General features: G+C 39.1%; 1 protein-coding gene across 4 annotated transcripts in view; it reads left to right on the forward strand.

The window, feature by feature from the left end:
• Window positions 1-26,896, forward strand: part of WDFY2 (WD repeat and FYVE domain containing 2) — a 173,181-nt gene that overhangs the window by 110,972 nt on the left and 35,313 nt on the right. For all 4 annotated transcript variants that reach the window (XR_015725966.1, XR_015725967.1, XR_015725968.1 and 1 more), the window contains exons 4-6: window positions 8,080-8,134; window positions 16,788-16,938; window positions 23,991-24,103. Coding sequence is in view for 1 of the 4 variants with exons in the window: in XM_045796877.2 (XP_045652833.2) it covers window positions 8,080-8,134; window positions 16,788-16,938; window positions 23,991-24,103 (319 nt within the window). In the remaining 3 variants the exon portion in view is untranslated. The remainder of the gene's footprint in view (window positions 1-8,079; window positions 8,135-16,787; window positions 16,939-23,990; window positions 24,104-26,896) is intronic.

Below are 26,896 nucleotides of genomic sequence, written 5' to 3' on the forward strand. Positions count from 1 at the left end.
GAAAATCAGTAAATTTTGAAAAGTAAAGATACTATGTTTTCTGAATATAAACCAGTAAAACTAGAAAGCAGTAACAAAAAGGTAGCCATAAATATAAGTGCTTGCTAATTAAGCATTTTTTCTAAGTAATTTCCTAATTGAAAGAGTAATTAAATATAGATATAGTCCTGAAATACATAAAATAATACAGAAATCTTTCTAAAGTAGAACCACTTTGTCTAAAAACCTAAGGAATACAGTCATATCTATATTAGAGAATTTTACCTTAAAATTTTACTTTAAAATAAAAAGTTGTTATACATGTGAATCTGAGCATTCAACTTAAGTTACACAAAAGTGATAAAATAAACCGAAAGAAGTTTGGAAGAGAGAATTATAAAAATGAGTACTGAAATTAAAGATAGAGAAAACAAAGGACAGTAAATAAAACCAAAAGCTGAGTTTTAGAAAGTACTGATAAAATAGATAATTTCCTTGGCCCATCTGGAAAACAAGAAATAAGAAGTATATAATGTTAAGCATAAGGAAAGAGGTGTAACCACATTATATATATAACCACTCATTTCTGCTATAATGCAACATATTTTTAAAAATCACTGCACTATGTGGAATTGCACAACAAAAACCGTAAATGGCTTAGGGGAAAATGAAGTTAGGAATACAATACTTAAAAACTTTGTTAAACACACACACACACACACACACACACACACACAACTTAGTCCATGATACATAAATAGTAAAGACGGGACGCTCATAATGATGTAGCACGGTTTTAGACATGCTAAATTAGGGAATACATAAACATTGTCATAACCATGGCGCTTTACCTTGAAAAAGGCCTAATGTTTGCTTGTGGAAGTGTGCCTCAAAAGTATTGCAGCTTGTGAGTTATTTCGAAATGGTGGGAGGAGGTAATCTGAAATCAGAAGGCCAAGTTTTAATACCAGATGTAGATAAGTGGGACTCCTAAGGGGTGGTACACTGAGGTAGCCGGTAGATGTTTGAGATCTGTGTGTCTCTGGTTTATGTATTCCTATGTAGCTTGGTTCAGTTTTCTGTGCTCATCTAGTGTTTCTGGACAAAATCATGTAAAAGTGACATGAAATTTGAGCTATGCTCCAATTGTTTCCTAATTCACCAATCGTGTTGAAACAAATTTACATTTTCATAATTACTCTTATTCTAGAATTGCCTTTATATGAAAGACGGTTAAAAAAATTCAGCAGACAGTGTTACGTTAGTTCTATGGTAATATGTTAGAAAACTTAAAAGGAAGTGGATGATTTTATAATAAAATATAAATTAATAAATTTGACCCAAAGAGAGGTAAGAAAGCTTATGAGACTCATAACTATACGAGAAATTAGAAAAGTTGTTAAAGAGCTGCTATTTTAAAAAGAACCAGGCATTCAGTATTTTATAGCCAAATTCTGTCTAATTCTTTGATTAAAGTTGTTCAATGTATTCCAGAATTTTTTTTTAAAGAGAGACTCCTTAATTCATTTTAGAAAAGTAGCATTTATTTATTTTACTTAACTCTCATAGAGTACTTACTGTGTGCCAGGCACTGCTTTAAAAGCTTTCTAAATATTAACCAAATCCTCACCACAGTCTTATGAGGCTATTACTGTTACACGAACAGAAACTGAAGTGCAGAGATCTTGAGCAGCTTGTCCAAGATCGTATAACTAGTATGTGTCTTAGCCAGGATTTAAACCAGACGATTTGGCTCCAGTGCCCAATCTCTTAACTCTTAACCACTGTGCTTTGCTGTCTTTAAATGAAAACTTAAGGAAAATAGCTCTCTGGTTTCTCAGCAACTTTCTGAGTTGTATGAAGCACACCTCTTGCAGAGCCTAAGATCTGACTCCCCCAGTGGCTGTTAACAAGGCTAGATAGTATGATCTTCCAAAAGAAGGAGGAAGCTAAGTTCCCATGGAGTTATGATCAAAATTTAAAGCAAGGGAGGAGAGAGCTGGCAGATAAATTCCCTCTCCATCCCTTCCTCCAACGGATTCTTCCAAAGCCTGGTATTTAAATTCTATCTGTTAGAGACTTCCTGTATGCTAGAAAACTAACTGGGCTTCTTCATGAAATACAGGCCAGCTTGGTGATGTACAACCTAACTTTCTCTGCTGCTTTTTGCTTTTCCTTCATTCACACTGCTGAAATTGCACCGTCAAATAAAGCAGCAGTACTTAAGTTTTGGCTCACGCTCTCCTTTTTAAGAAATCAAGCTGTGGTAGGATTTAAGGAGGAAATTCATAGAACAAGAAAGGAATATGGCAAATAAACATATAAAAAGTGCTCTAGCTCATAAGCAGTTAGGGTAATATATATTAAGTCATAGTGAGTTATATTTGTTTGCATATCAATTTGGCAGAAAACTGAACAGATGAGTAATATCCAGCGCTGATTAGATATGGGGAAATAGGCTATTGCATGAGGGTCAGATGGTAGGGAGTTGAAATGCCGCATACTTTTGGAAAGTGAGATCTGGAAGAATTTATTAAAATATTAAGTATTTATAATCTTTGAACTAGCAATCTTTCAACCTGTACATTAATTCATATGTTTATATATGCAAAGACATTTTGTGCTGTATTGTTATAATAGTAGAAAGTAGAATGTCCATTTAACAGAGAGTATGTGAGTAAAATATGGCATATTCATGTTTTGGAGTACAAGATAGCCACCAGGAAGAATAAATTAGAATCATGTGTTTTGCCCTGGAAAGATAGCTCTGATATATTATAAATGAAAGCAGCAAGTTCGTAGAGTAATGTCTATAGTGTGACCCTATTTTTGTCCAACAAAACAAATAAAAACCCAACCCCTCTATGCGTTTACATATGTTGATATAAAGATAAAGGAGAAAGAAAGATGTGAAACAAGACACCAGACTGTTAACACTGGTTTCCTCAAAAGGGATGAGCTAGAAGGTGGAGATAATTACTGACTTTTTATTTATATGTACTGAACCATTTGATCTGTTACAGTGAACATTAAAAACGATTAGGTGTGGTGAGAAACCAGAAGCTTTCCCGCTAAAATCAGGTGTAAGGCAAGGATGAGCCCCTTACCATTCCTTTCAACATTGTACTGGAAGTTTTAGCTAATGTAGTAAGACAAGGAAAGGAAAATAAAAGGTATCCCGATTGGGAAGAAAGAAATAACACTCTTTGTAGATGACATGATTGTCTCTGTAGAAAAATCTGAAAGAATTGACCAAAAATGCCTCCTGGAACTAACAAACAATTATATCAAGGCTGCAGGATACAAAGTTAATATATAAAAGTCGGTTGTTTCTTATATGCCAATAATGAACAAGCAGAATTTGAAATTAAAAACACAGTACCGTTTACATTAGCACCCCCCAAAATGAAATACTTTGGTATATATGTAACAAAGTATGTATAAGATCTGTATGAAGTGAACTATAAAACTCTGATGAATGAAATTTTTAAAAACTTAAATAAATGGAGAGAGATCCATGTTCATGGATAGGAGGACTCCATATTGTCAAAATGTCAGTTCTTCCCAACTTGATCTATAAATTCAGTGCAATCCCAATCCAAATCCCAACAAGTTATTTTATAGATCTCGATAAACTGATTCTAAAGTTTATATAATTTCTCCAATATACACAACATTGGAGAAGAACAAAGTTGGAGGATTAACACTGCCCAACTTCAAGACTTACTGTAAAGCTATAGTAATCAAGATAGTGTGGTATGGGTGAAAGAACAGACAGGTAGCTCAGTGGAGCAGAACAGAGAGCCCAGAAATAGACCCTCATAAATAAAGTCAACAGAGGAGCAAAAACAATACAATGGAGAAAAGATAGTCTTCTCAACAAATCATGCTGGAACAACCGGATATCCACATGTAAAAAAATAAATCTAGACAAGACCTTATACCCTTCACAAAAATTAACTTGGAATAACTCACAGACCCTACATGTAAAATGCAAAACTATAAAACTAGAAGATAACATAGGAGAAAATTTAGATGACTTTGGGTTTGTTGATGACATCTTAGATACTATAGCACAGGTATGATGAAAGCAAGAATTGATAAACTGTGTTTCATTAAAATGAAACATTTCTTTTCTGCAAAACACTGTAAAGGGAATAAAAGGACAAGCCACAGAATGGGAGAAAATATTTGCAGATGATATATATCTGATAAAAGGAGTTATTCAAAATAGTTGAAAAACTCCTAAATCTCAACAATAAGAGATTAAATGTGAGCCAAAGACCTTAACAGACACCTCACCCAAGATCTACAAATGGCAAGTAAGCATATGAAAAGATACCTCCATATCCTGTGTCATCAGAGAAACGCAAATTAAAATGAGATACCACTACACACCTAATAGAGTGACCAAAATCCAGAACATTGACAACACCAAATGCTGCCAAGGATGAGAAGCAACAGGAGCTCTCATACACTGCTAGTGGAAATTCACAATGGTACAGCCACGTTGGTCGTTCTTTTTTTTTTTTTTAATTTAAATTCAATTAAGTAGCATATAATGTGTTATTTGTTTCAGGGGTACAGGTCTGTGATTCATCAGTCTTATATAATACCCAGCGCTCATTACATCACATGCCTTCCCCAGTATCCATTACCCAATTACCCTGTCCCCCTGGTCATTCTCTTAAAACTAAACATACTCAACATACAGCCCAGGAATCCTTGCTTTTTTATCCAAAGGAGTTGAAAACTTGTGTCCCCACAAAAACCTGCACACAGATGTTTATAGCAGCTTGATTGATAATTGACAAAAATTTGGAGGCAACCCAGATGTCCTTCTGTACATGAAAAGATTAACTGTGGTACATCCAGTCAATGGAATAGTATTCAGTGCTAGAGAGAATGAGCTATCAAGCCATAAAAAGACATGGAGGAAACTTAAATGCGTAGTACTGCGTAAAAGAAACCAATTTAAAATGGCTGCGAACCATACGATTCCAACTATGCAACCGTCGGAAAAGGGTAAGTCTTTGGAGACAGTGAAAAGATCAGTGGTGCCAGAATTAGGTGGGAAAAGAAAGATGAATAGGCAGAGCACAGAGGATTTTTAGGGCAGTGGAAATATTTCTGCATGACACTATCATAGTGGATACATGTCAGTATCCATTTATCAAAAACCACAGAATTTGCAATATCAAGAGCGAACCCGGAGGTAAACTATGGACTTTGGATTGGGGGATAATGACATGTCAATGTAGGTTCATCAGTTGTAATAAGTGTACCACTCTGGTGAGAGATGTTAATGGGGGAGGCTGTTTGGAGGGGTATGTGAGGAATCTCTGTGCCTTCCTCTCAATTTTGCTGTGAATTTAAAAATGCTCTAAAAAAAATTAGGTATTAAAAAAAAGTTAAGATGATAGATATGTAGACAGTTGAATGTAAAGAAGGGAAGGTGGAAAGATGAATTAAAAAACTGTTTAATGTGTACATCTTTGGTCTACTGAGCTTTGATTGGTTAAACCTAACAAAATATTTCAAGCTACAGCAACACTTTCACATTATATTGTTTGTGAGTGTTAATAGATAAATCTTTTAAAAAGTCAATTTGGCAGTATCTATCAGATTTTAAATCATCATGCCCTCTCATCCAACAATTCTAGAACTTTATTTCATTGAAATATTGTTAGAGATGTAAAAAGATAAAATGTATTGACTGTAATATTTTTAAATAAGGAAAACTGGAAATGTAGGCATTTATCAGTAGAAGACCATTACCGCACATTCTATACCGTGATTAAAAAGAAGGAAGTTGATAAACATGTACTTGTGGGAATGATATACATGATTTGTTAACAGAAAAAAAGCCTTGTTAAAAAGCATTAACATTTTAAGTCAGAAAGACAAATACCATATGATTTTATTCATATGTGGAATTTGGAAACAAAACAAATGAGCAAAGGGGAAGAAAAAGACAAACCAAGAAACAGACTCTTAACTAGAGAGACTACACTGTGATGGTTGCCGGGGGGAGGGGGAAGGGGGGAATAAGTGACGGGGATTAAAGAGTGCATTTGTGAAGACACCGGGTGATGTGTGCAAGTATTGAATCACTATATTGTACACCTGAAACTAATATGACACTGTACGTTAACTATACTAGAATTAAAATAAAAAACTGAATTTAAAAAGTATTAATATTTTTGTTTTATTATGTATATTATTCCAACAATACTTTTTATAATAGTTTTCTCTGAGAAACAATATCACAAGGGACTTTTAATGCCCATCTCTCTTACATTTCTTTAAAGTAGCATATTGTTTCTTTGATCAAAAAAATAAGAATAAAAAAGGCTGACAAAATCTCCCATATTTTCTCCATGATTATGTGTTTCTATTGTCATAGGAAAAGCAAATGAACAAAAAAATTAAGTGTACCAGTGCAGTGAACTGGTAATTTTATTGTGTTTGTTAATTCTAATATGTTGATTCTAAATACAGATCTGCATCCAGTTGTTCCATTTTGTACCCTGCCTTGTCCTGAGAGGAATTGAGTGACCTTTTGCCCACGCTAGAAAACCATTTCAGTATAGTCAGCAAACACTTGCCTAAATAATAACGGTTTTAATAAATTTATTCAGTGTGTGTGTGAGGAAATTTGGGGCCCTCTAAAGTGGGAGGCTCAGGATCAAGCCAGTCCTGCTTGGGACGGAGGGCGGTAGTGAGGCGAGGCCGAGATGCGCGCGCAGCTTCCTTACCCACACCATCAGCTTCTCATGGGAGAACGACTTTACTACTTTTAAAAATTAGTCTGCTCTCTTCAGTGGTGAGTCTAACTCTTCAGAAATGAGAAATGAGCATAGTGCTACTTCTTGAAGGAATACTGAAAGGAATTTAAAAAGTGACAAGTTGAATAATGTTTTTACTGAGAAAATCACGGGGAAGAAAATCCATTTTGTAGGTAAGCTTCTTGAGGGACAGGGTAGGAAAGTGAACACCCAAAGGAACTTTGTTACCTCCTGTATTCTGTCACATCACCTTATACTTAACTTTGCGGCATCTATCATAAAAACAATAAAATAAGTATTTTCTTCTAAAAAGTTACACTATGTCAACTCAGTAAATACCCAGATAGCAAGTAAGGAATTTACACATCTGTCCTCCCACACACCTTTAAGTCCTCAAGGAAACATTCTGGAAGCCTCCAAATGTTTTGAAAAGACTCACTGTTCTGTTTCTAAGCTCAGATGAAGGCATCAATTTATTATCCTTTCCAGCTTTCCTTATGTTTGACAACTTACTGTTTAAGAGTATATGGATATTTTGCATTTGAAAGACGCTAAAGGACTCAAAACCTGGCTGGGGCTTATAAACACTTGATTGGCTTCTAGATATAGGTCATGGTATATGTAGATGCTTAGGTGAAGCGTGCACGCACGCTCACGCACAGACTCACCCACTCAGGTTTTATGTGTCCTCACAAAGAGTATGTATAATGTGTTACATAGAAATTATTTCTGAGTAAATTTGACATCCAAATTAATCTCATGAGATTAGGAGATGCCTTTCACGTACCTGTTTGGTCAGTACTTACTGATTTCTTACTATTCCAAGACACTGTGCCATGTACCTTAGGGATGTAGGGATGAGTAAGAGGCAGCCTTGAGAAGCTTATTGTAAGGAGAAATAAGTTACTAATATTAGAAACAGAATCTTTAAAATACCCAATTTGCTCATCTATAGAGGATTGCCATCTATTTGCTTAGCGGCCATATTTTCAGCTGTAGCAAATTAAATGAGGGTTATCTTCAAAATTGACCAGTGTCAAGACTCTGAACTTGATCCAGTTTTCTTCTCAAACATACTCAAAAAAAGAAAAAGAAAAAATCAACTTTAGTGTTACAAGGTAAAAATTATAATTGCATTGGATCATAATTATGATTGTTACTTTTAAAGATGTATAAAAATGCCGAGTTGATTGGCAAAATACTAATGTTGTAATTCTGTGATGATGTTTCTTTATGCAGTCTGGTTTTATCGAAACATAATCATTCACTTACAGAATTTCCTTTTGCTTGATATTTTTCTTCTCTTTTGCAGGAGTTTATTTTATCAGAAGATTATAACAAGATGACTCCTGTGAAAAACTATCAAGGTAGGAATGAGAGAGCAATGTTTTTACCTAGACTTTGAACTGTTTCTTGGCGGCTTCACTTTACAATAGTCAGGGGGAACAAAACAGAGCTGTCCTTTCAGGTGAATATTATCCCAGTCTTTGAATTAAGAAACTGAAGCCTAACGACATTGAATGACTTGCCTATGGTCCGGTAGCTGGTAATGTGCAGAACCAGACTGGGTCGTTGTGACCGCAGAAGCTCTGACCTTTGTCCTTTGTCTCTCTGTTACACCACACGGCCTCAAAGCAGTGCAGCAGGGGTGGAGAGTGGGTTCAGTGTTAGGAGTGAGATACTTTACATGCGGCTCATTTCATTTTTGGTTAAATATTTTAAAAGGCCTAGAGTGTCCATGTTGTCTAAGGGAAAGGAATTAAGGTTTTATTGAGTCTTCAACATTGGCAGTGTACCATAGATGGATCAGGAGCCATTTTCTGTAATGATCTATTTATCCAGACCAATGATGTAACAGGATCAGAACATTAGAGGTGGATCTTTTAAGTCTTAGAGGTTATTTCATCCACATTTCTTGACTTCATCCATCCTGCATGATTATCCAGACTCTCTTTTGATACCTCCAGAGACACACCTAGCAACCCATCCTGGTTTGTAAAATTCTAAGCATTAAGTTCTTTATTTCTAGATTTTGAGCCAAAATTCATTTCCCTATGGATTTATTCTTTAATTGTTTTCACATAATACTTACCAAGTATTCACTGGGTTTCGACTGAATTCCAATAACTGAGGATTGTAATAGTAAACAAAACATGTATGTTACCTGCCTATAAGCAGTTTGTAATTATGTAGAGGTTACAAACAGGTAACCAGATTATTAAAATGTTGTGTTATAAGTACTAGAGTGTATCCCTGTTGGTTTTTGTTCAGCCTATTGGAGCCACAGAAACTAAGTACAGTCTCTCTTACACATGACAGCTTTTTATTTTTTTTTTATTTTTTTATTTTTTTTAAAGATTTTATTTATTTATTCGACAGAGATAGAGACAGCCAGCGAGAGAGGAAATACAAGCAGGGGGAGTGGGAGATGAAGAAGCAGGCTCATAGTGGAAGAGCCTGATGTGGGGCTCGATCCCATAACGCCGGGATCACGCCCTGAGCGGAAGGCAGACGCTTAACCGCTGTGCCACCCAGGCGCCCCACATGACAGCTTTTTAAACAGCCATGAAAGTTCCCACCCTGGTCTCTTCCTCCCCTCCTCTTATCTCTTCTCGTTTCTAGCCTAAACATTTTACATTCTCCTTTACGTGACCTCAATTTTTGTTCTTAAAAAAATTTTTTTTGTTGTCTTGGTCACAGATCTTGGGATATCATGTTGTACCTCTGGAGCCATTTCAAAATGTGACACATCGTGGTAGGCAGCCTCTAAGATGGCTCCTGATGATCCTTGTCTCCTGTTATTCATGCCCTTGGAGAGTATAGACTCCCCTTGAGTGTAGACTGGACCTAAAATATGGCAAGTGATGGATGTCACTTTTAAGATTAGGTTGCATAGAGACTAGTCCTTCTTGTCTGCCCTCTCCTGCTCTTGCTGGTTCTCATGGAAGCCAGCTGCCATCTTGTGAACTACTTTATGGAGAAGCCTATGTGGTGAGGAACCGAGGGAGACCACAGCAGTAGCTGGTAAGCAACTGAAGCCCTCAGGTAGCTCAGTAACCTACGAGCAACTGAATCTAGTTGACATGAGAGCATGAAATTCCGCAGGTCCTCCCTCTGTCAGTCTTACAGATGAGACCATAGTCCCACCACGTACCTCGATTTCATCCTCTGAGACACCTTTCATCAGAGGCACCAAGCTAAGCCGCACCAAGATTTCTGATCCACAGAAACTCTGAGATAGTAAATGTTCATTGTGTTAAGCCATTAAGTTTGGTGTAATTTGTTATACAGTAGATAACCAATACACATATGTAATGTGATAACTACAAAACGGTATTTCCTTCCTCTCCTGGTCACTGTTCCATAAAGGGTGAACTTCTGACAGCCACTTTACACTGTGGGCTCACTGGAGCAGTCAACTCAAACCGCTTAATGGTTCTCACTTAAGTTGTTATTACGCTATAGCTCCTGTACTTCTGAAGCTGTTGCTTTTTTTGGTGTGGGGGGTGTTTTGTTTTGTTTTTAGCCTAAATGCTGGACTACAGGTTATTCATCATCTCATTTTATCAAGTCCATCATCTCAGCTTATCAAGACATTTTGAAATCCCAGTTGTCATTAATTTTTTTTAATGCAATGCTAAGCCCGTGAGAGAAACAGGAGGGAAAGTCCCATGTTCCAGAAGCAAAGAGAGAACTAAAACTCAGAGTGATATGCAAACTACCTGACATTACAGCTATCTTGGGGGAGAAATATAGAACTTCTAATGGCTAGAAGCTTTTTATGAACATTGACTTAGGGACAGAAGATGAGACCTAGGGCTTGAGTGAGGTGGGAAGTTGCAACTGATATTTACATATAAAGATGAAATGCATAAAGGGCTATATGCCCATGAAAAAGAGAGGGCCAAAACTCTCCCACTTGTTGGCCCAGAAGATCATAGCATAATTTATTTCTGATCTCAAATCTGGATAGAGGGTAGGAGTCTTCTAGCTAAATGAAAATTGCAACCTAAAATCTTGGAGTACAAATTTAAATCATTCATGTAGTGCTTAGAAGCTCCAGCTTAAGAATTTAACATAAAAATTGGTCCTGGGCCAGTGGTATCCTCGTGGTACCTGCTAGAAATAAATTCAAAAGCTCCCTTCAACAAGACAAGTCACACAGACGTCCCACAGCAAAAACAAGTCCTGCTTAAGATGAATTCATAATAATAAGAGTAAAGTTATAAAAGTTAAAAGGAACCAGTCCACTGTGAGTAAATATTAACAGATACTGAAAATGGAGGTGACATAAGAATTTTTTCAGGCATAAAACACAGAATTCATAGACCTGCACTAAAGGATATGTTAAAGGAGGTCTTTCAGGAAGGAAATAAATGAAGGCAAAGGAAAATAGGGATCCGCACAAAAGGATGAAGAGCACCAGGCGTGGTTACTGTAAGATTTTTTCTTATTATTTAAATCTTATAAAAAGACAATTTGCCATTTAACTAAAAATAATAAAGTAGCACGAGGGTCGTAATGTGTAAAATTAAAATGTTTGGCATCAGTAACACAAAAGCCAAGGAACAGGGAGAAATGGAAGTATAGTATTGTAAGATTCTTACACTACCCAGGAAGTGAAATAGAATCACTTGAAGGAGGACTGTGATAAGTTAAAGAGGTATACTTCTAGCCCTACAGCAACCATTAAATAACAAATCAAAAAGTTATAACTTATAAGCCAACCGGGGAGATAAAGTGGAATCATTAAAATCATTCTCAATTAACTCCTTCTCCCCCAAAAAAGAAGAATAAGAGGGAAGAGGACAAAGAACACATGGGAAAATAGAAAACAAATAGCAAGGTGATAGATTTAAACCTACCAGTTATCAATAATCATATTAAATGTATGTGGTCTAAGGCCAATTAAAAGGCAGAGGCCATCAGATTGAGTGGAAAAAAAGGAGACCCAAATATAAACCACCTACAAGAAATGCACTTTAAATATAAAGACACAAAGCAGTTACAAATAAATGGATGACGAAAGATATACTGTGCAAACAAGAAGGCTGGAGTGGCTATGTTAATAGTAGTCGGAGTAGACTTTAGAGAAAAGAATATTACCAGGGATAAAGGATTATATTACCAGAGATTATTTCAAAATGATTAAGGGGTCAATCCATCAGGAGGGCATAACGATCCTAAATGTTTATACTCTTAATAAACATAGCTTTGAAATATGTGAAGCAAAACCTGATGAAACTTCAGGAGAAGATATAGACACATCCTCAGTTTTAGTCAGAAATTTTAGTACTCCTCTCTTAATAATTGATCAAATATATCAATAATTGACAGAATAAGTAGCCAGAAAGTCAATACAGTATAAAAGGCTTGAACAGTACACAACCAATATGCTCTAATCGGCATCTGTAGAACATTCCATTCAACTAAAGCACAAGACACTTTCTTTTCAACTTCACACACAACATTTATCAAGGTGGACCACATTCTGGGCCATAAAATGAGTCTCAGTAAATTTGGAAGAATTCAAGTCATGCAAGGTGTGTTCTCTGATCAAAATGGTATTGAAGCAGGAGTCAACAGAAATATCTCTGAAAAATCCCCAAATATAGGAAGCTAAATAATCACGGGCCATCTAAATAATCCATGGGTCAAAGAAGAAATCAAAATGGAAACAGCATATCAAAATTTATGGTATGCTGCTAAAGCAGTACTTAAGGGGAAATTTATAGCACTAAACACCTATGTTAGAAGAGAAGAAAGGTCTGAAATCAGTGTTAGTTTCTACATCAAGAAACCAGAAAGAGGGACACCTGGGTGGCTCAGTCATTTCGGCATCTGCCTTCAGCTCAGGTCGTGATCCCTGGATCCTGGAATCAAGCCGTGTCAGGCTCCCCGCTCGTGGGGAGTCTCCTTTTCCCTCTGCCCCTCCCCCCACTTGTTCTCTCTCTCTCTTTCTCTCTCTCAAATAAATAAATAAAATCTTAAAAAAAAGAAACACAAAAGAGAAGAACAAATGGAAACATAAACTAAGCAGAAGAGACAAGAGATCATAGCAGAAGTTCATAAAATAGAAAACAGAAAATAGAGAAATATCAATGACACCAAAAACTGTTGTTTTTATTTGTTTCTTTTGAGAAGATGAATAAAAGCAATAAACCTCTAGCCAGACTTACCAGAAAAAAAGAGAGAGAGAGAGAAGATGCAAGTTACCAATATCAGGAATAAGGGAAGTGATACTATTAGAGATTGTAGGGATGTTTAAGGATAATATGGAATATTATGAACAACTTAATGCTAATAAATTTGACAACCTCAATGAAATGAACAAATCTTTGAAAGGTAAAAATTGCAAAAGGTCACTCAAGAAGAAATAGATAACCCTAATAACTGTATATCTACTAAAGAAATTGACTTTATAATTAAAACTTTCCCACAAAGAAAACCCCAGGCCCAGATGGCTTTACTGGTGAATTTTATCAAACATTTAAGGAAGAAACAATACAAACTCTGCACAAACTCTTTCAGAAAAAGACTTCCCAACTGATTTTTGAAGTCAGCACTACCTGACATTAAAACTAGACAAAGACAGTACAAGAAAAGAAATATACAGGCCAGCCTTCCCCATGAAAACAGATGCAGTAAACCTAAAAATTTTAGCAAATCAAATTCAGCAGCATATACAAAGGATAGTACATCATGACTAAGCAAGGATTATTCCAGGTTTATACCTAAAAGAAGTGGAAGGAGGGATTCAGACATATTTGCATGCCATTGTGTATAACAGCATTATTCACAGTAGCCAAAAAGTGGAAACAACCTGAATGTCCATGAGTGGATGAATGGCTAAACAAAATGTGGTGTATCAATGAAATGAATTATTTTTTGGCCACTAAGAAGGAATGAAATATTGATACATGCTACAATGTAGATGAACCTTGAAAACATGCTAAGTGAAAGAAACTAGACACAAAGGACCACACTTTGTGTGAATACATTCATATGAAATATCAGAAATAGGGGAGGGGGCACCTGGGTGGCTTGGTTGGTTTAGCGTCTAACTTCAGGTCGGATCATGATCTCTGGGTCCTGGGATCAAGCGCCACGTTGGGCTCCCTGCTTGGTGGGGAGTCTGCTTTCCTCTCCCTCTCCCCCTCCCCCCACTTGTGCGTGCTCTCTCTCGCTCTGTGTCTCTCTCTCAAATAGTTTTGTGTGTGTGTGTGTGTGTGTGTGTGTGTGTGTGTGTGTGTGTGTGTGTTTTAAAGAATAGGGGAATTCATTGAGACAGAAAGTAATTAGTGGTTGCCCAGGGATAGGGGAAGGGGAGCTGGGGATGTGGGTTTGTTTGGGGATTATGGAAACGTTCTGTAAACAGAACATTTTTCCATGATGATTGTACAACATTGTGGATATACTAAAAACCACTCTAAAATGGTTTCAATTGGTGAATTTTACCTCAATAAATATTTTTTTAAAAAACAATCAGTGATACCAAAACCAAAGACACTACAAGAAAGGAAAACTACAGACCAGTAACTCTCATGAACTTAGATGTTAAAATCCTTAAAAAAAAAATTCTAGCCAATCCAACAATGTGTAGAAGGAATTATATACCCATGACCAAGGGGATTTATTCCAGATGTAAAGCTGGTTTAACATTCAGAAATCAGTATAATCCATCACATCAAAAGGCTGAAGAACTAAAACAATATGATCCTGTCAGTTGGTGCAAAAATAGCATTTGATAAACTCTGACACCCATTCGTGATAAAAACTCTGAGCCAACTACAAATAGAGACGAACTTCCTCACCTCCATAAAGAAACATCTACAAAAACCTACAGCTAACATGGTGCTTAATTGTGAGAAATGAGATGCTTTCCCCCTATGATCACGAACAAGACAAGGATGTCCTCTCTCAGCCTTCCTATTCAAGAAGTATAGCCTCATCGAACTTTACATCAGAAACCAGGGATGTACTGTATGGTGACTAACATAATATAATTAAAAAAAAATTTTTTTTAATAAAAAATAAAAAATTTAAAAAAAAATAAAAAAATAAAAGAAGTATAGCCAGACTTCAAGCCCACATTTCTGAAGCTTAGTGATATGTATGTACCTTTAAAGGGTTTCTTTTTGAATGAAAGAATTATGTCACCTTAGAAAGAGTATGTGCTCTGAGTTTTGGGGCTTGTTTTTTTTTGTTGTTGTTGTTGTTGTTTCAGTAGTCCAAGGCAGCCTGACACAGAAAAGAACCAACTTTGGCAGAGGGCCTAGGGTTTTAGTTCTAGTTTCGTCACTCATTGCGTAGATTTGAGCAAGTCATTGAACTTTTGTGAGCCTCTGTCTCCTCCCCTCACGTCATGGCAGCTCAGAGGGCTTACCCCCCCCCCCCCTTTGTGTTCTGGGCTGCTGTCATCCCCTTGGATTTAGAAAGTGATGGGGAAAAGGGACAAAGTGCTGGGGGCTACTTTCTCGCTGAAATAGACTTGGGAAACTTGGACCATTGGAGAAGTTCATTTTTATTCCATCATTGGTGGAGCTTGAATTGGACATTTGATGACAAGATCTTCGGGAGTTCCTCCAAGAAGTCATGTCTTTTAAGTTAAAGACAACGGTTTGATCTTGAACAGTGACTGATACTCTGACAGGCAGGTGTTTACTGTAGAGAAGTTATAGTATTATTGCTTCTGTATCCCCTCTCTGTCCCTTTAGATTCTCTGTGCTTCAGATATCAGATTTTAAAATATCAGGCATTTGGTGGCATGGCTGTCCTGTGGATACTCATTGGTTTGGTAGCCGATCTAAAAGGGCCATCCTGCCAAGGCCAGGTTGTGTCTGTAAGATGAAGAAACCACCCACTTTTGTAGGGTCATTACAATGACTAAGTGAAAGAATATATTTAAGTACTTGGCACTTATTAGACACTCAGAAATTGGCAGGCAATATTGTTAGTAGAGTTGCATTGATCCATCCTTTATTTTCATAATCAAATGGGAAACTGATGTTTTCTCTCATGCATCACGCTTGTGACAAGTCTGCTCTTGCCCACCAGACTGCCAGCTCCTGGGCACAAGGCCAGTGAGGTCTGGGTTCAAGGATACCGATCTTTGTTCATTCCAGTCAGCTCTGGTCAGTGGCCATGGAACCCCTCTGCCTCGTCTTCTGGAATTGTATAAGAAGAAAGCAAATTTTTATTGATGTTATTCGATAATTGAGAAGCCATGAGATCTTGGCCAAACTGCTCAACTTCATTGTGCCTGAGTTTACCCACATGTGAACTAGGGAGAAGGAGCAGATGACACAAACAGTTTCTTCTAACTGTAAACTTGTGTGATGTGGTAATTCTGTGATGGTGTTGCCTCTGTTTATGAGCGACCCTGGAGACTTGCCCTCCTTACCTCACGTATGTGTACTTTGACATGAGGGTTATTTCCTTCTCTTTTACATGGCACTTGGGAATAATTCTGTCCTCCTTTCCAGCATTTGATTTCTTACAGAAAATTCATCTAGAACTTTGTTGTGGGTTTAATAAGCCATCCTTTACCAAAAGGAGAACAGTAATGCTCTTTACTTTCTTTAAGCTTACATAAACTCACCCGGGTGACTTCATTGTTAAGATCATCATGCATTCTATTGTTCTGTGGTCACATTGAGTCTGACATTCTCCAGTCCAGCAGCTCTGTCATGTCTGAGAAAGGTGGCCCAGGCCCTTTGGTAACGGGGACTCTGGGTGGTGGTAAACTTGGGGTTGGTGCTGGTGGGAAAGGAAGAGCACAGTGGGAGGAAATGGATAGCTTTTAAAAAATCGTCTAACAACTCAGGCATGTCCCTCTCCAGTGGCGCACCTCTACCCTTGGTGAGAACCCCTGTTCTAGGCTGTGTGTGTAATACCAGTCCATACTGTCCAGCTTCCTCTGGGGGCGGGGAGAAGAGAATGACGCATCTCTGTGGACCATGCTTTATTAATCTCCTTTATGATGCTTTATGGGTTATTTTCTTTTCTCTTGGCTTTTAGCGCATCAGAGCAGAGTGACGATGATCCTGTTTGTTCTGGAGCTGGAGTGGGTGCTGAGCACGGGGCAGGACAAGCAGTTTGCCTGGCACTGCTCGGAGAGTGGGCAACGCCTGGGAGGTTACCGTACCAGTGCCGTGGCCTCGGGCCTGCAGTATCCTTTGCTGGACAAAAATCCCTTGGTGGGAACTTAGCCGTCGACTCCTTTCTTTCATGAAAAGTTTGGGTATGTGCAACTTGAAAGTTTTTTGTTTTATTGGCAGAGTTGCTCTGCTGATTAACATTCTCATTGCTTGACTGATACACGAATCATGGAGGGTCCTCATGGAGGTGGATGGAAGTGAGGTGATTTTCCCCCAAATAACAACAGATCCTGCTGAGCAGGTCGTGGGGTGACTGTAACACAAGACTGACATCCAGACAGGACACTGAGCCTCAGCTATCAGAATTCTAGAACATGGAGATAAAACCATCCATGAAAGACAGCCTTTTATTTTTGTACCTACAGAAGGAATTTACACACAGATATTAAGATTGTGAAGAACCACCGGATTCCTATTTATTTTTAAAATATTTATGGAGAAGCCACTGTGCCAGGACCAGAGTAGGTTAGCTGGTATCTACATGGTAATGGTACAGACTTTGTTCCAGGGACAAGACCCTTCCAGGATACGTAGAATGATACGAATTCTTATCTCCCAAGTCTCCGGGACCCATGTGCCCAGTGTGAATACCTGCTAATGTGCGGTAATCCTCATGTCTGGCCCCCTGGGCTGCAGCAAGCACTGGCTTGGGTGTGAAGCCTGGGCGGGTGATGCTGCCATGTAAGGAGTAACGGGCCCTGGGCTTCTTGGTTTAGAAAGCAGAGAATCACTCTCCACCTTCTGACGAATGAGGGAGTACATGGAAACAGATCATTTGTCAGCAAAAGCAGGAAGAAGTAGTAAGACTTGCTTTCAGATGTTCATCTCATATTTATAAAATGCCTATTCAGTGATTCTCAACAACCTGACAAAGTACTTTGCTGTCTCCTTGCAGACGTGCGGCAGTAGCTGTGTGTGTGTGTCTGTGTGTGCGTGCGCTGTCACTCCTATTTTTCTCTCTTATTTTCCTCACTGGAAGAGCAAGATGAAGAAGCTAAGAATGGCCATCGTTGAAGGTTATAAAAATGGCAAGGTACCAAGCAGGCCAGAAATGAGGGTGATGAGGAATGACAAGCAGGGTCGACTTATCTTGGAGAGGGTGGTACCACCTGTTAAGAAAAGAAGCTCCAAAGTTTACTTTCTAAAAACCAGTTGAGACAAGCCTAATGCCTGAAATACATGAACTCTCTTGTCAATGGATGACTGGTCATTTCTTATAGTATTAGAATTGGAAAGGCCCTTAGCGGTCATCCGGGTAACTCCTTGTTTTACAGATGAGCCAGCTGAAGCCTGGAAAGGGTCAAATGCCTTATCTGCAGCCACCCAGCTAGTATGTCAGAAAATCACCAGAACCTGGGTCTTCTACCTTCCACTGCTGTTTTTTCCCATCATACTATGTTACCCCTTTTGAGACGAGGACTAAAGGCACTAATAGAACTTGTTCTTAAGATGCTGGCTTCTATATCACTAGCCATGCCTAGAAATACATCTTCTTCTGTATTGCTTAGCCAAGCCAAGCGATATAGAAAAAAGACAGATCTTGCCCTGAAGAAGTTTACTTTTTTAAACTATCTGAAAATGAGAAGCAGAACACAAATGCCCAGAATCGAAAGTCTCCTGACTGTGTGATCTCTGACCCTTCTCTTCAGTCATCTCCAAAAGTCACCTTCATTTTTCAACTGTTTCCTTTGGTCACACACCATGTGGTTTACCAAGCAGAAAAAATCATGTGATCAGATATCAGAAGCCTTTGTATGTGTGTGAAAGCCTCTGGCTTCATTTCCCCATGTAAACGACCATCTAATCCAACCTTGCTGTTAAGGTGGAGGGTAGCTGCAGTACTACAGACAGAGAGGCAGGCTCTTCCAGAAGATTCCCTCACCTCCACAGCTTTGCCTCCCCAGCCACAGTGCCTCTCTTTGCTCCTGATTTAAGAATGGCCTTATATCCTTGTACCTTTGATATTTTCCCATGCTGTGTGCACACTGATGGCATATCAGTACTGCTTTTGCCGGAGGGTCTCATATAGGAAACGTGACTTTCCCAAGGCTGGGGAGGGTTTTCTAGGAGCTGCCTGCTACACAGATTGTTAACAGTGTTAACATACCCGTGCAATGCTGGGGTTCACATTAAAATCCAGTTTTTAAACACATTTTTTCATGGGAACCCTCCACCCCACTTCTTTCCTCTTCTCTGCCACCTTCCATACTTACAGGTTTCTTTTCTTCAGGGAAGGAAGAAGATCTGAAACAACATAAAATGTTCAGAATAATATCAGTACCCCAATTTCTCTTCCTAGTGGACAGTGGTGGCATGCATAAGAAACTTACACAGATAAACCACCTTTTCCCCATCTCCACCTCAGACAGTCATTCATCCGTGTCAGCAAGTGATAGAAGTCAGGTTGAATTCAGCCCCTTTTTTTCGTTCCAGCCTCACAGTTGAGAAGTACGTGTGCAGTGAAAATAACCAAAATTCAAGTAGAGAAATGAAGGAAGACAAAGAGCCAACCTTTCAAAAATTGAATTACCAATTTCTGAATAACCTTAAAATCTCCCGTTGCTTTGACTAAAGATCTGAGGCTTCAAGTATTAAGAGAGCTATAACGCTAACAACAATAATCAAAAGGAGGAGAGGAGAGAGAAAAGGAAAGGAAAAAGAAGAAAATATCTTTCTTACTTTTGCAGTTCCTGGGAGTTTTATATAGTACATCTGCATAATGGTACTTAGCTCACTCTCAGAACCATAATTAGAAGTACAAACCAAAAGACTGCAAATTCTCAATTTTCACAGTGTAGAAGCCCAAGGCTCAGAAACGTTAAGGGACTTTCTCAAGGTCACATGACTGTTACCTGGCAGAATCAGGATTAGAACTTGGGTATTAAAATCTTTCGACTAGCCCTTTGTGCAGCGAAACAGAGTAGAGTGGAGGTATTTCCCGAAGGTCACATGGCAGTTGATGTTAGGAAATAGAACTGTTTTCCTTCCCCATTTCACTTGCTAGTATTTAAGTTTGTGAATACTTTAGCCTCACCTTTCAGTCTTGCCATTTGACCATGTTTCGATCACATTTTTCATGCTTCCACAGAAATAATTTAGGGACTCTTCATTTTAAGACTTTATTCATGTTGGAGATATTTCCAAGATGTCACTCTGTACAGTACAAAGTCTTTTCACCAGGAAGTCTCTTAGATCTACCGTATTCAGGGCAAGAGTATTGGAAAACTATAAGATTATCTTGATTTTTATATTTCCTCATTATACTTAATGCCAATCACTCTGGCTTTGAGGTTGTACGATAATTTTATTTCAGTGCTCTTTCAAATAGCTTTTGTTGCATTTATATGTTTTTAAGAGATTACTGTTATTTACCTGCCATCGTAAAGACTGTTGGGTGTCAGAGTGCTTTTGTTTTTTCATCTGTTTCCTTATAATTAATCTAGGTGACTATAAGGTGATCTTATTCCATATCTATATTGTTTTACACATATCTGACAACTTGTTTGGAGAGTATAACTGCTCCCTTATTGTTGAGACTGGAGAATTTGTGGTGCCTTGTTCTCCTTCACTTTAAAAAAGATGTTTTATGAAAATTTTCAAAACACGCACCAACTCCCCAACTGGGAGTCCACTCAACTGGGAGAAGAGACCATAATGGATACTCACATGCTCATCAGATCAGCGTCGATTCTTCTGTGTTTTTGGCTTTCTCTCTCTCCTTGCTGGAGTATTCAGAAACAAATTTCAGACCTTACATCATTTCATCCTTATGTACTTAATTGTGCATTACTAAAAAATACAGAATTTTTCAGTAATCGCAATGCTATAACTCCTAAAAATTTATAACCACTACTTGATATTGTAGAATAATCGATCCATTTTCACATTTCACTTACTGGCTTTTTGCAGTGAATGAGTTTGAAATCGGGTCCAGACGCAGGTCACACGTTGACTGTGGTTGTCATATCCTAAATCTCTCAATCCAGAGCAGCGATCTCCTCCCTTCACTTTTTTTTATGCTTCTGTAACTTGTTGGAGGTACTGAGTCCATGTGCCTGGAGACAGCCCCACATTCTAAAGTGATCTCTACTTCCTCATGATGTCTTTTCACTTCTTCTACCTACACGTCTCCCATGTTTTTCTGTAAGCTGAGAGTTACCCCTATAATCTTGATTCAGTTCAGACCCAGCTCCTGGTAAGAACACTGCTGGTTGTGCTGTCTGGTTCGTACTGCTTCTCTGCAGGAGGCACCTCATGGCGGGTTGTCACCCCCTCCCAGCGATACCGAGATTGGTCAGTGTTCCAGGTGGTGACTGCTGGCTCCCTGCAGCGCTGACCTCCACATGCCTTGCCTTTAGTGGTCTTGTCTGAACCAGTTCTTTCGTTAGGGTTGCAAAATGGTGATTTTGTAATTATGTCATTTTTTCCACATGTATTAGTTGGAATTCTTCTATAGAGTAGAACTTTCCCTCATTAACTAGGGCTATTTGGTTACCCTGAGATACAATTAGTATGGGAAAAGCAACATAAATTCTTAATTATTTCTCTTTAATTGCTCATTTTCAGAGTAGAAATCCAGTGTCCTGGTTACCTCCAATAGGCATCTTTTTTTTTTCTTTTTGAGCATTATTATAAACTCTTAGGTTTTTTAAAAATATTATATCCGGTAGATTTCAGTAACCTGCCTTTTTTGATGCTAATACTGTCCCATCATTGGCCAGTAAGAGCCCCTTCATGTTGGCTCCAGTGTCTTTGATACAACCCCACTTGCCTTTGATAGAGCACTTCCCTGCTTTTTGGCACAACATGTCTTAAGCTCATCTTGTACCGTCCTGTCCCAGCCCTGAGTCAGCCATTTCTTTTAGTGAAGAGTAGTATTCAAAGATGGCTAGGAAATGTATGTGTGTATTTCTGAAACGAAAATAAGTCATCAATTCATATAATAAATTCAGATTTAACATTATAGGGTTTTTACTTCATTTTTGTACTTGATTCTTTTACCTTGGGCTGAAAATTATGGCTTCTAAAACATTAACATATTTGCTTTATCCTATGGTTCATGTAAGCTGTTTCAAAATAATAATAGCAGAATTATGGCAAGACTACGGAATGAGGTTTTAGATTTCTCTGGAGTTCTCTTTGTCCTTAGAATGTATTCTCCTAAGGATGTACAATTGAAACGCTGTGTTTTAGAGTCACATGAATGATTCTGCTAACTATGGTTATATCACCAACTTGATAGGTTCATTGATTTTACTTAATTGTCGATTTGGGGGATTTTTTCTTTTGATTTTATATATATTTTTAATATGTAAAGTAATGACATGGTTCCAGAATGGAAACTACGACAAGAGAAGTCTCACCACCAGCCCTGTCCCTTCAGCTTATTTCTCCCCTCTCCCTAGGCAGCCCCTTGTGTGAGATCTCAGTTTATTCTTCCAGAGCTTCCTTTTGTAAAATAAGCACATGTGCTGCAGGGGCGCGCGCATGTGCGCAAACACACACACACACACACACACACACACACACACACACACACACACTTCTGTTGCCCTCTCTTTCTTATGCAAAGGTAGTGTATCTATGTACCTCCGCTTGTTTTCCCCACTTTATAATATACCCTGGGAATTCCTCCATGTCAGTTTGCTTATGATACAGAGCTCTTTTTTCCCCTAATATTGCATGGGCGTATTGTAGTTAATTCAGTAAGTCCCCTTGGGATGGAAGTTTTTTGTTGTCTTCCAACTTTAGCAATTTAAAATAATATGGAGTGAGTAGCCTCAGGCATGCATTTTGTACTTTGGCCACTGTATCGCTGTGCTAGATCTCTAGAAGTAGGCTTGCTAGGTGTTAGCAACCCAGGAAGCTCACTAGAGACTCAAGTGCCTTAGGATTGTACTGGAGACTGGTCACGTAGGCAGCCTCTCTCTGGCGTGTACCGAAATTCCAGACTAAGTAGGAAAGCAGGTATTTGGCATAAACCATATTCTGTGTACAGTTAAGGCACAGTGAGCCACTTTTGTCTCTTAAAGGTGGGACCCGCCAAGTTGCCAGACGCCAAGCCAGCCTTGTAAGCAGCTTTCCAAAGACTAGCATTCAGGCCTGTTTCACACATTTTCATTTTCACACACCATTTTCATTTTTATCTTCATTTCTTCTTGAACCGTGTGTTCCTACATTTTGCCCATGTTTCTGTTAGGTTTGTGGTTGCTTTCTTCTTGATTGTTCTTTTTGTGTTAGGGGTTTGGGCCTTTTGTGACATAAGTTGCAAATATTTTTTCCAGTTTGTCTTTTGGCTTTGCTGGTGGTATTTGTTTGTTGTTTATGTTTTTGAGCAGCAGGCTTTCTCACTCCAAGGTTATAAAGGAACTGTCCCTTCTAGAACTTATATTTGCCATTTTTACATTTAGATCCTTAATCCAGTTGCAGTTTATCCTGATACAGAATGTGAAATACTGATCCTGTTTTGTTTTTCCAAATGACTATGCGGTTTATGCCAACATCTTTTTTTTTTTTAAACCCATGTCTTCCTTATTCATTTGAAGAGCCACCCTCATCAGACACATACTACATTTCTGTATGCTTTGGGGTTTGTTTCTAGACTTGCCATTTTGTTCCGTGGATCTGTTTGTCTGGTTATGCACCAATACCACAGGTCTCACTGCAGAGATTTTGTAACACGTTCTAATATCTGGTAGGGCTAACCTCCCCATCACATACCGCATTGCTCTTATTTTTAGAATATTCCTGGCTCTTCTTGTTTATTTGTTTTTTATATGAACTTAAACTTCCCCAGCTCTAGGAAAAAACCTATGTTGATATTTTTATAAGGATTTTATTAAATTTGTAAATTCATGTAAGGAATGACATCATTATCGTGTGAAGTCTTACTGTCCCATAATGTTGCATCTTTCACTTTGTTGTGTCTACTTTTGTATCTTTCAGCGTTATGTCCAAGCTTTCTTCATATGGGATTTGTACATTTCTTGGGTTATTTATTTATTTATGTACGTAAATCCGTCCGCTCAATTTTGAGAAATGATCCTTAATGTTTACATGATAGATTTGATGTTGAAACCCGGCACGTGTTTATTGGTGACCAGTCAGGCCAAGTAACCATCCTCAAACTGGAGCAAGACAACTGCACGCTGGTCACAACATTCAGAGGACATACAGGTGGGACTGCAAGCAGAATCTCCGTGTGCCGCTCTCATAATGACATGCCACCGGCCGCGTGTTCTGGCGCTCGGATGCCATGTTGTGAAAGTGACAGAGTACAGTGTGCTCGAATATACATGATACATTTAACTGATTCAGAATGGTTCAGTAAGATATAATGGCAAACATTTTCTACAATTTTCGGTGCATACAAAAAAGGAGCCAGTCTGTTTCGAAAATGTTGGTGATTTGGCTCTATGTCATGTCGCACTGGAGAAAGCCAGTGTTGGCATATGTTGATGAGACATTGTTTGAGACCATGTGGCAACTGCACAAACCTCAGAAGGCCAAAAAGACAGCTGTCTCAGTCTGTCCTTTCCATCCCTGGAGCCAGAAGATGGTGTGCAAGACAGACTCCCCCACTTCTAAGACAAGTGAAATAAAAAAATATGTTCGTTGTGGGTAGCTAAGCTACATAAAAAGGTACAGGTTCCTTTTCAGCTTCCTTCTGGGCTCTTTGATTATTTAGGATTTGTTTGTTGGGGAGGGAATCAGGATCTGCTCAGGATCCTGTAAGCAAGGTAATATAAAATATCCATGCTTAGCCTTTGAAACACATGAATAGATGATAATGATTCGTTTTTACTAGTATTTTTAATATGTGATGTGATGTTGACCCTGGGAAATGAGTCACTGCCTGTTTTCATGGTTCTTAATGGGCTTTGTATGTTTCCCACAGATTACCAATCTATGATTTAGTACAGAACGAGGTTCATATTGAGTTTAGATGGCACATAAGAACACAAGTAGATGAATAAAGATGTAAAATGGGATAGTACCTAGATCATAAGAGATGTCCTCAAGGGGAAAAAAGGAATGCAGTGAAGAGGAAATTGAATCCAAGGGAAAAGAGTCATAAAAGATAATCTTAATTATCTGTGTTTTCTGGGAAGAAGAACACATAGAAGCATCCCCTGTGGATAGGACCCAGGTCTTTCCTGATCAGGTTTCTCTTTTTAGCCGCCTACACCCTGGCTAGGCCTGGCCTTGTAGGGACCCAGAAATGTCCCATGTTAGGAACCTTAAACTTCTGTGTCTCACTGCTGAACTTCAGTCTCCTAATCTTTTGCATTTCTAAACCCTGCCTCCAGCTCCATTTGCTCTTAGCCTTGTTGACCAGTCGGTCCTTGGTCTCTCATTCCCCTGTGTCTGCACCCATCCTCTTTTGCTTTCCAGAGGGCTGTCACTCCAGCCACGAGCCACCCAGCACTCTCAGTTCAGGCGCCCTGGTGCTTCCTGGAAGAACATGTGTGCCATTCACACTGTCGCCAGCCCCTGTGCAGCTCAGCCACTGGGGCTGCCGCGAGTCACAGCTGTGCCCCAGGCCACCGTCACCGCTGCAGATTCACCCTTCCAGTCCACCTGCCAGTGTTGTCTCAGTTCCTCCACAGTCCCTCCGCAGGGCCTCGGTACTCCCCGGGACTTCTTCAGACCTTCACCACTCTCCCCGAGCCCCCTCACCCTTCCCAGACTCCCTCATCCTTCCCAGACTCCCTCAGAGAGAAATAGAGGTGATCAGATAGAGCTTCAAAGCTGCTTTTCTTGGGGCGCCTGGGTGGCTCAGTTGGTTAAGCATCCGGCTCATGATTTTTGGCTCAGGTCATGATGGGGGATTGAGCCCCAGCTCCTCACCCAGCAGAGAGTCTGCTTGAGATTCCCTCCCTCCCTCCACCTCTGCCCCTCCTCCCCCCATGTGCACGCTCGTTCTCTCTCTCTCTCTCTCGAATAAATAAGTCTTAAAAAAAATTTTTTTTCTTGTCTGCCCTATATTCCTCCCCAGCAAACACACTTCCTCTACCCCTTCCTCACCTCTCACCCTCATGCCTCACAGAGGAGTCTCCTGTGGTCTGGCCCGGGGCTGATTCTCCTGGGGTCTCCACATCAAAATCTCTTCCCTTTGTCTCCCTTTTGACTAACGCACTCTTCTCAATGTATTAACATGCTTAAATGTCTTGGATTTCTGTTCAGGGAACAGAACCCTCTCAATCCTGTATCCTGTTGTAGCAGTTTTTCTTATTCTCCTAACAGCGGTACTTCTTTTTTCTTTTTTTAAATTATGGTAAAATGTACATAATCGAAAATTCACCCTTTTAGTCATTTTTAAGCATGCAGTTCAGTGGCATTAAGGACCTTCATATCACCACCATCCATCCACACAGCATTTTCTACCTTACAAAACTGCAACTCTGACCCCATTGAACACTAACTCCCATAGGCCCTCCCCTAGCCCCTGGCAACCACCATTCTACCTTCTGTCTCTGCAAATTTGCCTGCTCTACGTACCTCACAGAGTGGACTCCTACAGGGTGCGTTGTTTTGTGACTGGCTTCTTTCACTTGGCATAATGTCTTCATGTTGTTGCAAACAGTAAGGCTTCTTAAAAGAATGTCCTTTTCCAGCTCCTTCAAATTCTTCACCTCTTGTTTGCCTTCCACCCACCTGCAGTTTGGCTGGTCTCTCACTCCTCTGACACGGCTGTCCCCAAGGTGGCCAATGACCTGCTGGTTGCTAAATCCAGTGGACGTGTTTTAAACCATGTCATACTTAACCTTCCGGCAGCATTTTACATTGTGGTCCTTCCTTCTTGCTTGTAACAGCCCTCCCTTTGGCTTCTGTGACACGTTCTCTCTCAGTTTTCTTCTGCCTCTCTGACTGCTCTTTCTCATCTCCTTAGTGATCTTTTTTGTGAGTTCTGCCCTCGACCCTGGTCTCTTTACACTCATTGCTCTCCCTAGTTGATCTCAGCCACTA

Source organism: Ursus americanus, chromosome 10, assembly GCF_024610735.1.
Source record: "Ursus americanus isolate L20-20 chromosome 10, mUrsAme1.1.p, whole genome shotgun sequence".
NCBI classification, from domain to species: Eukaryota; Metazoa; Chordata; class Mammalia; order Carnivora; family Ursidae; genus Ursus; species Ursus americanus.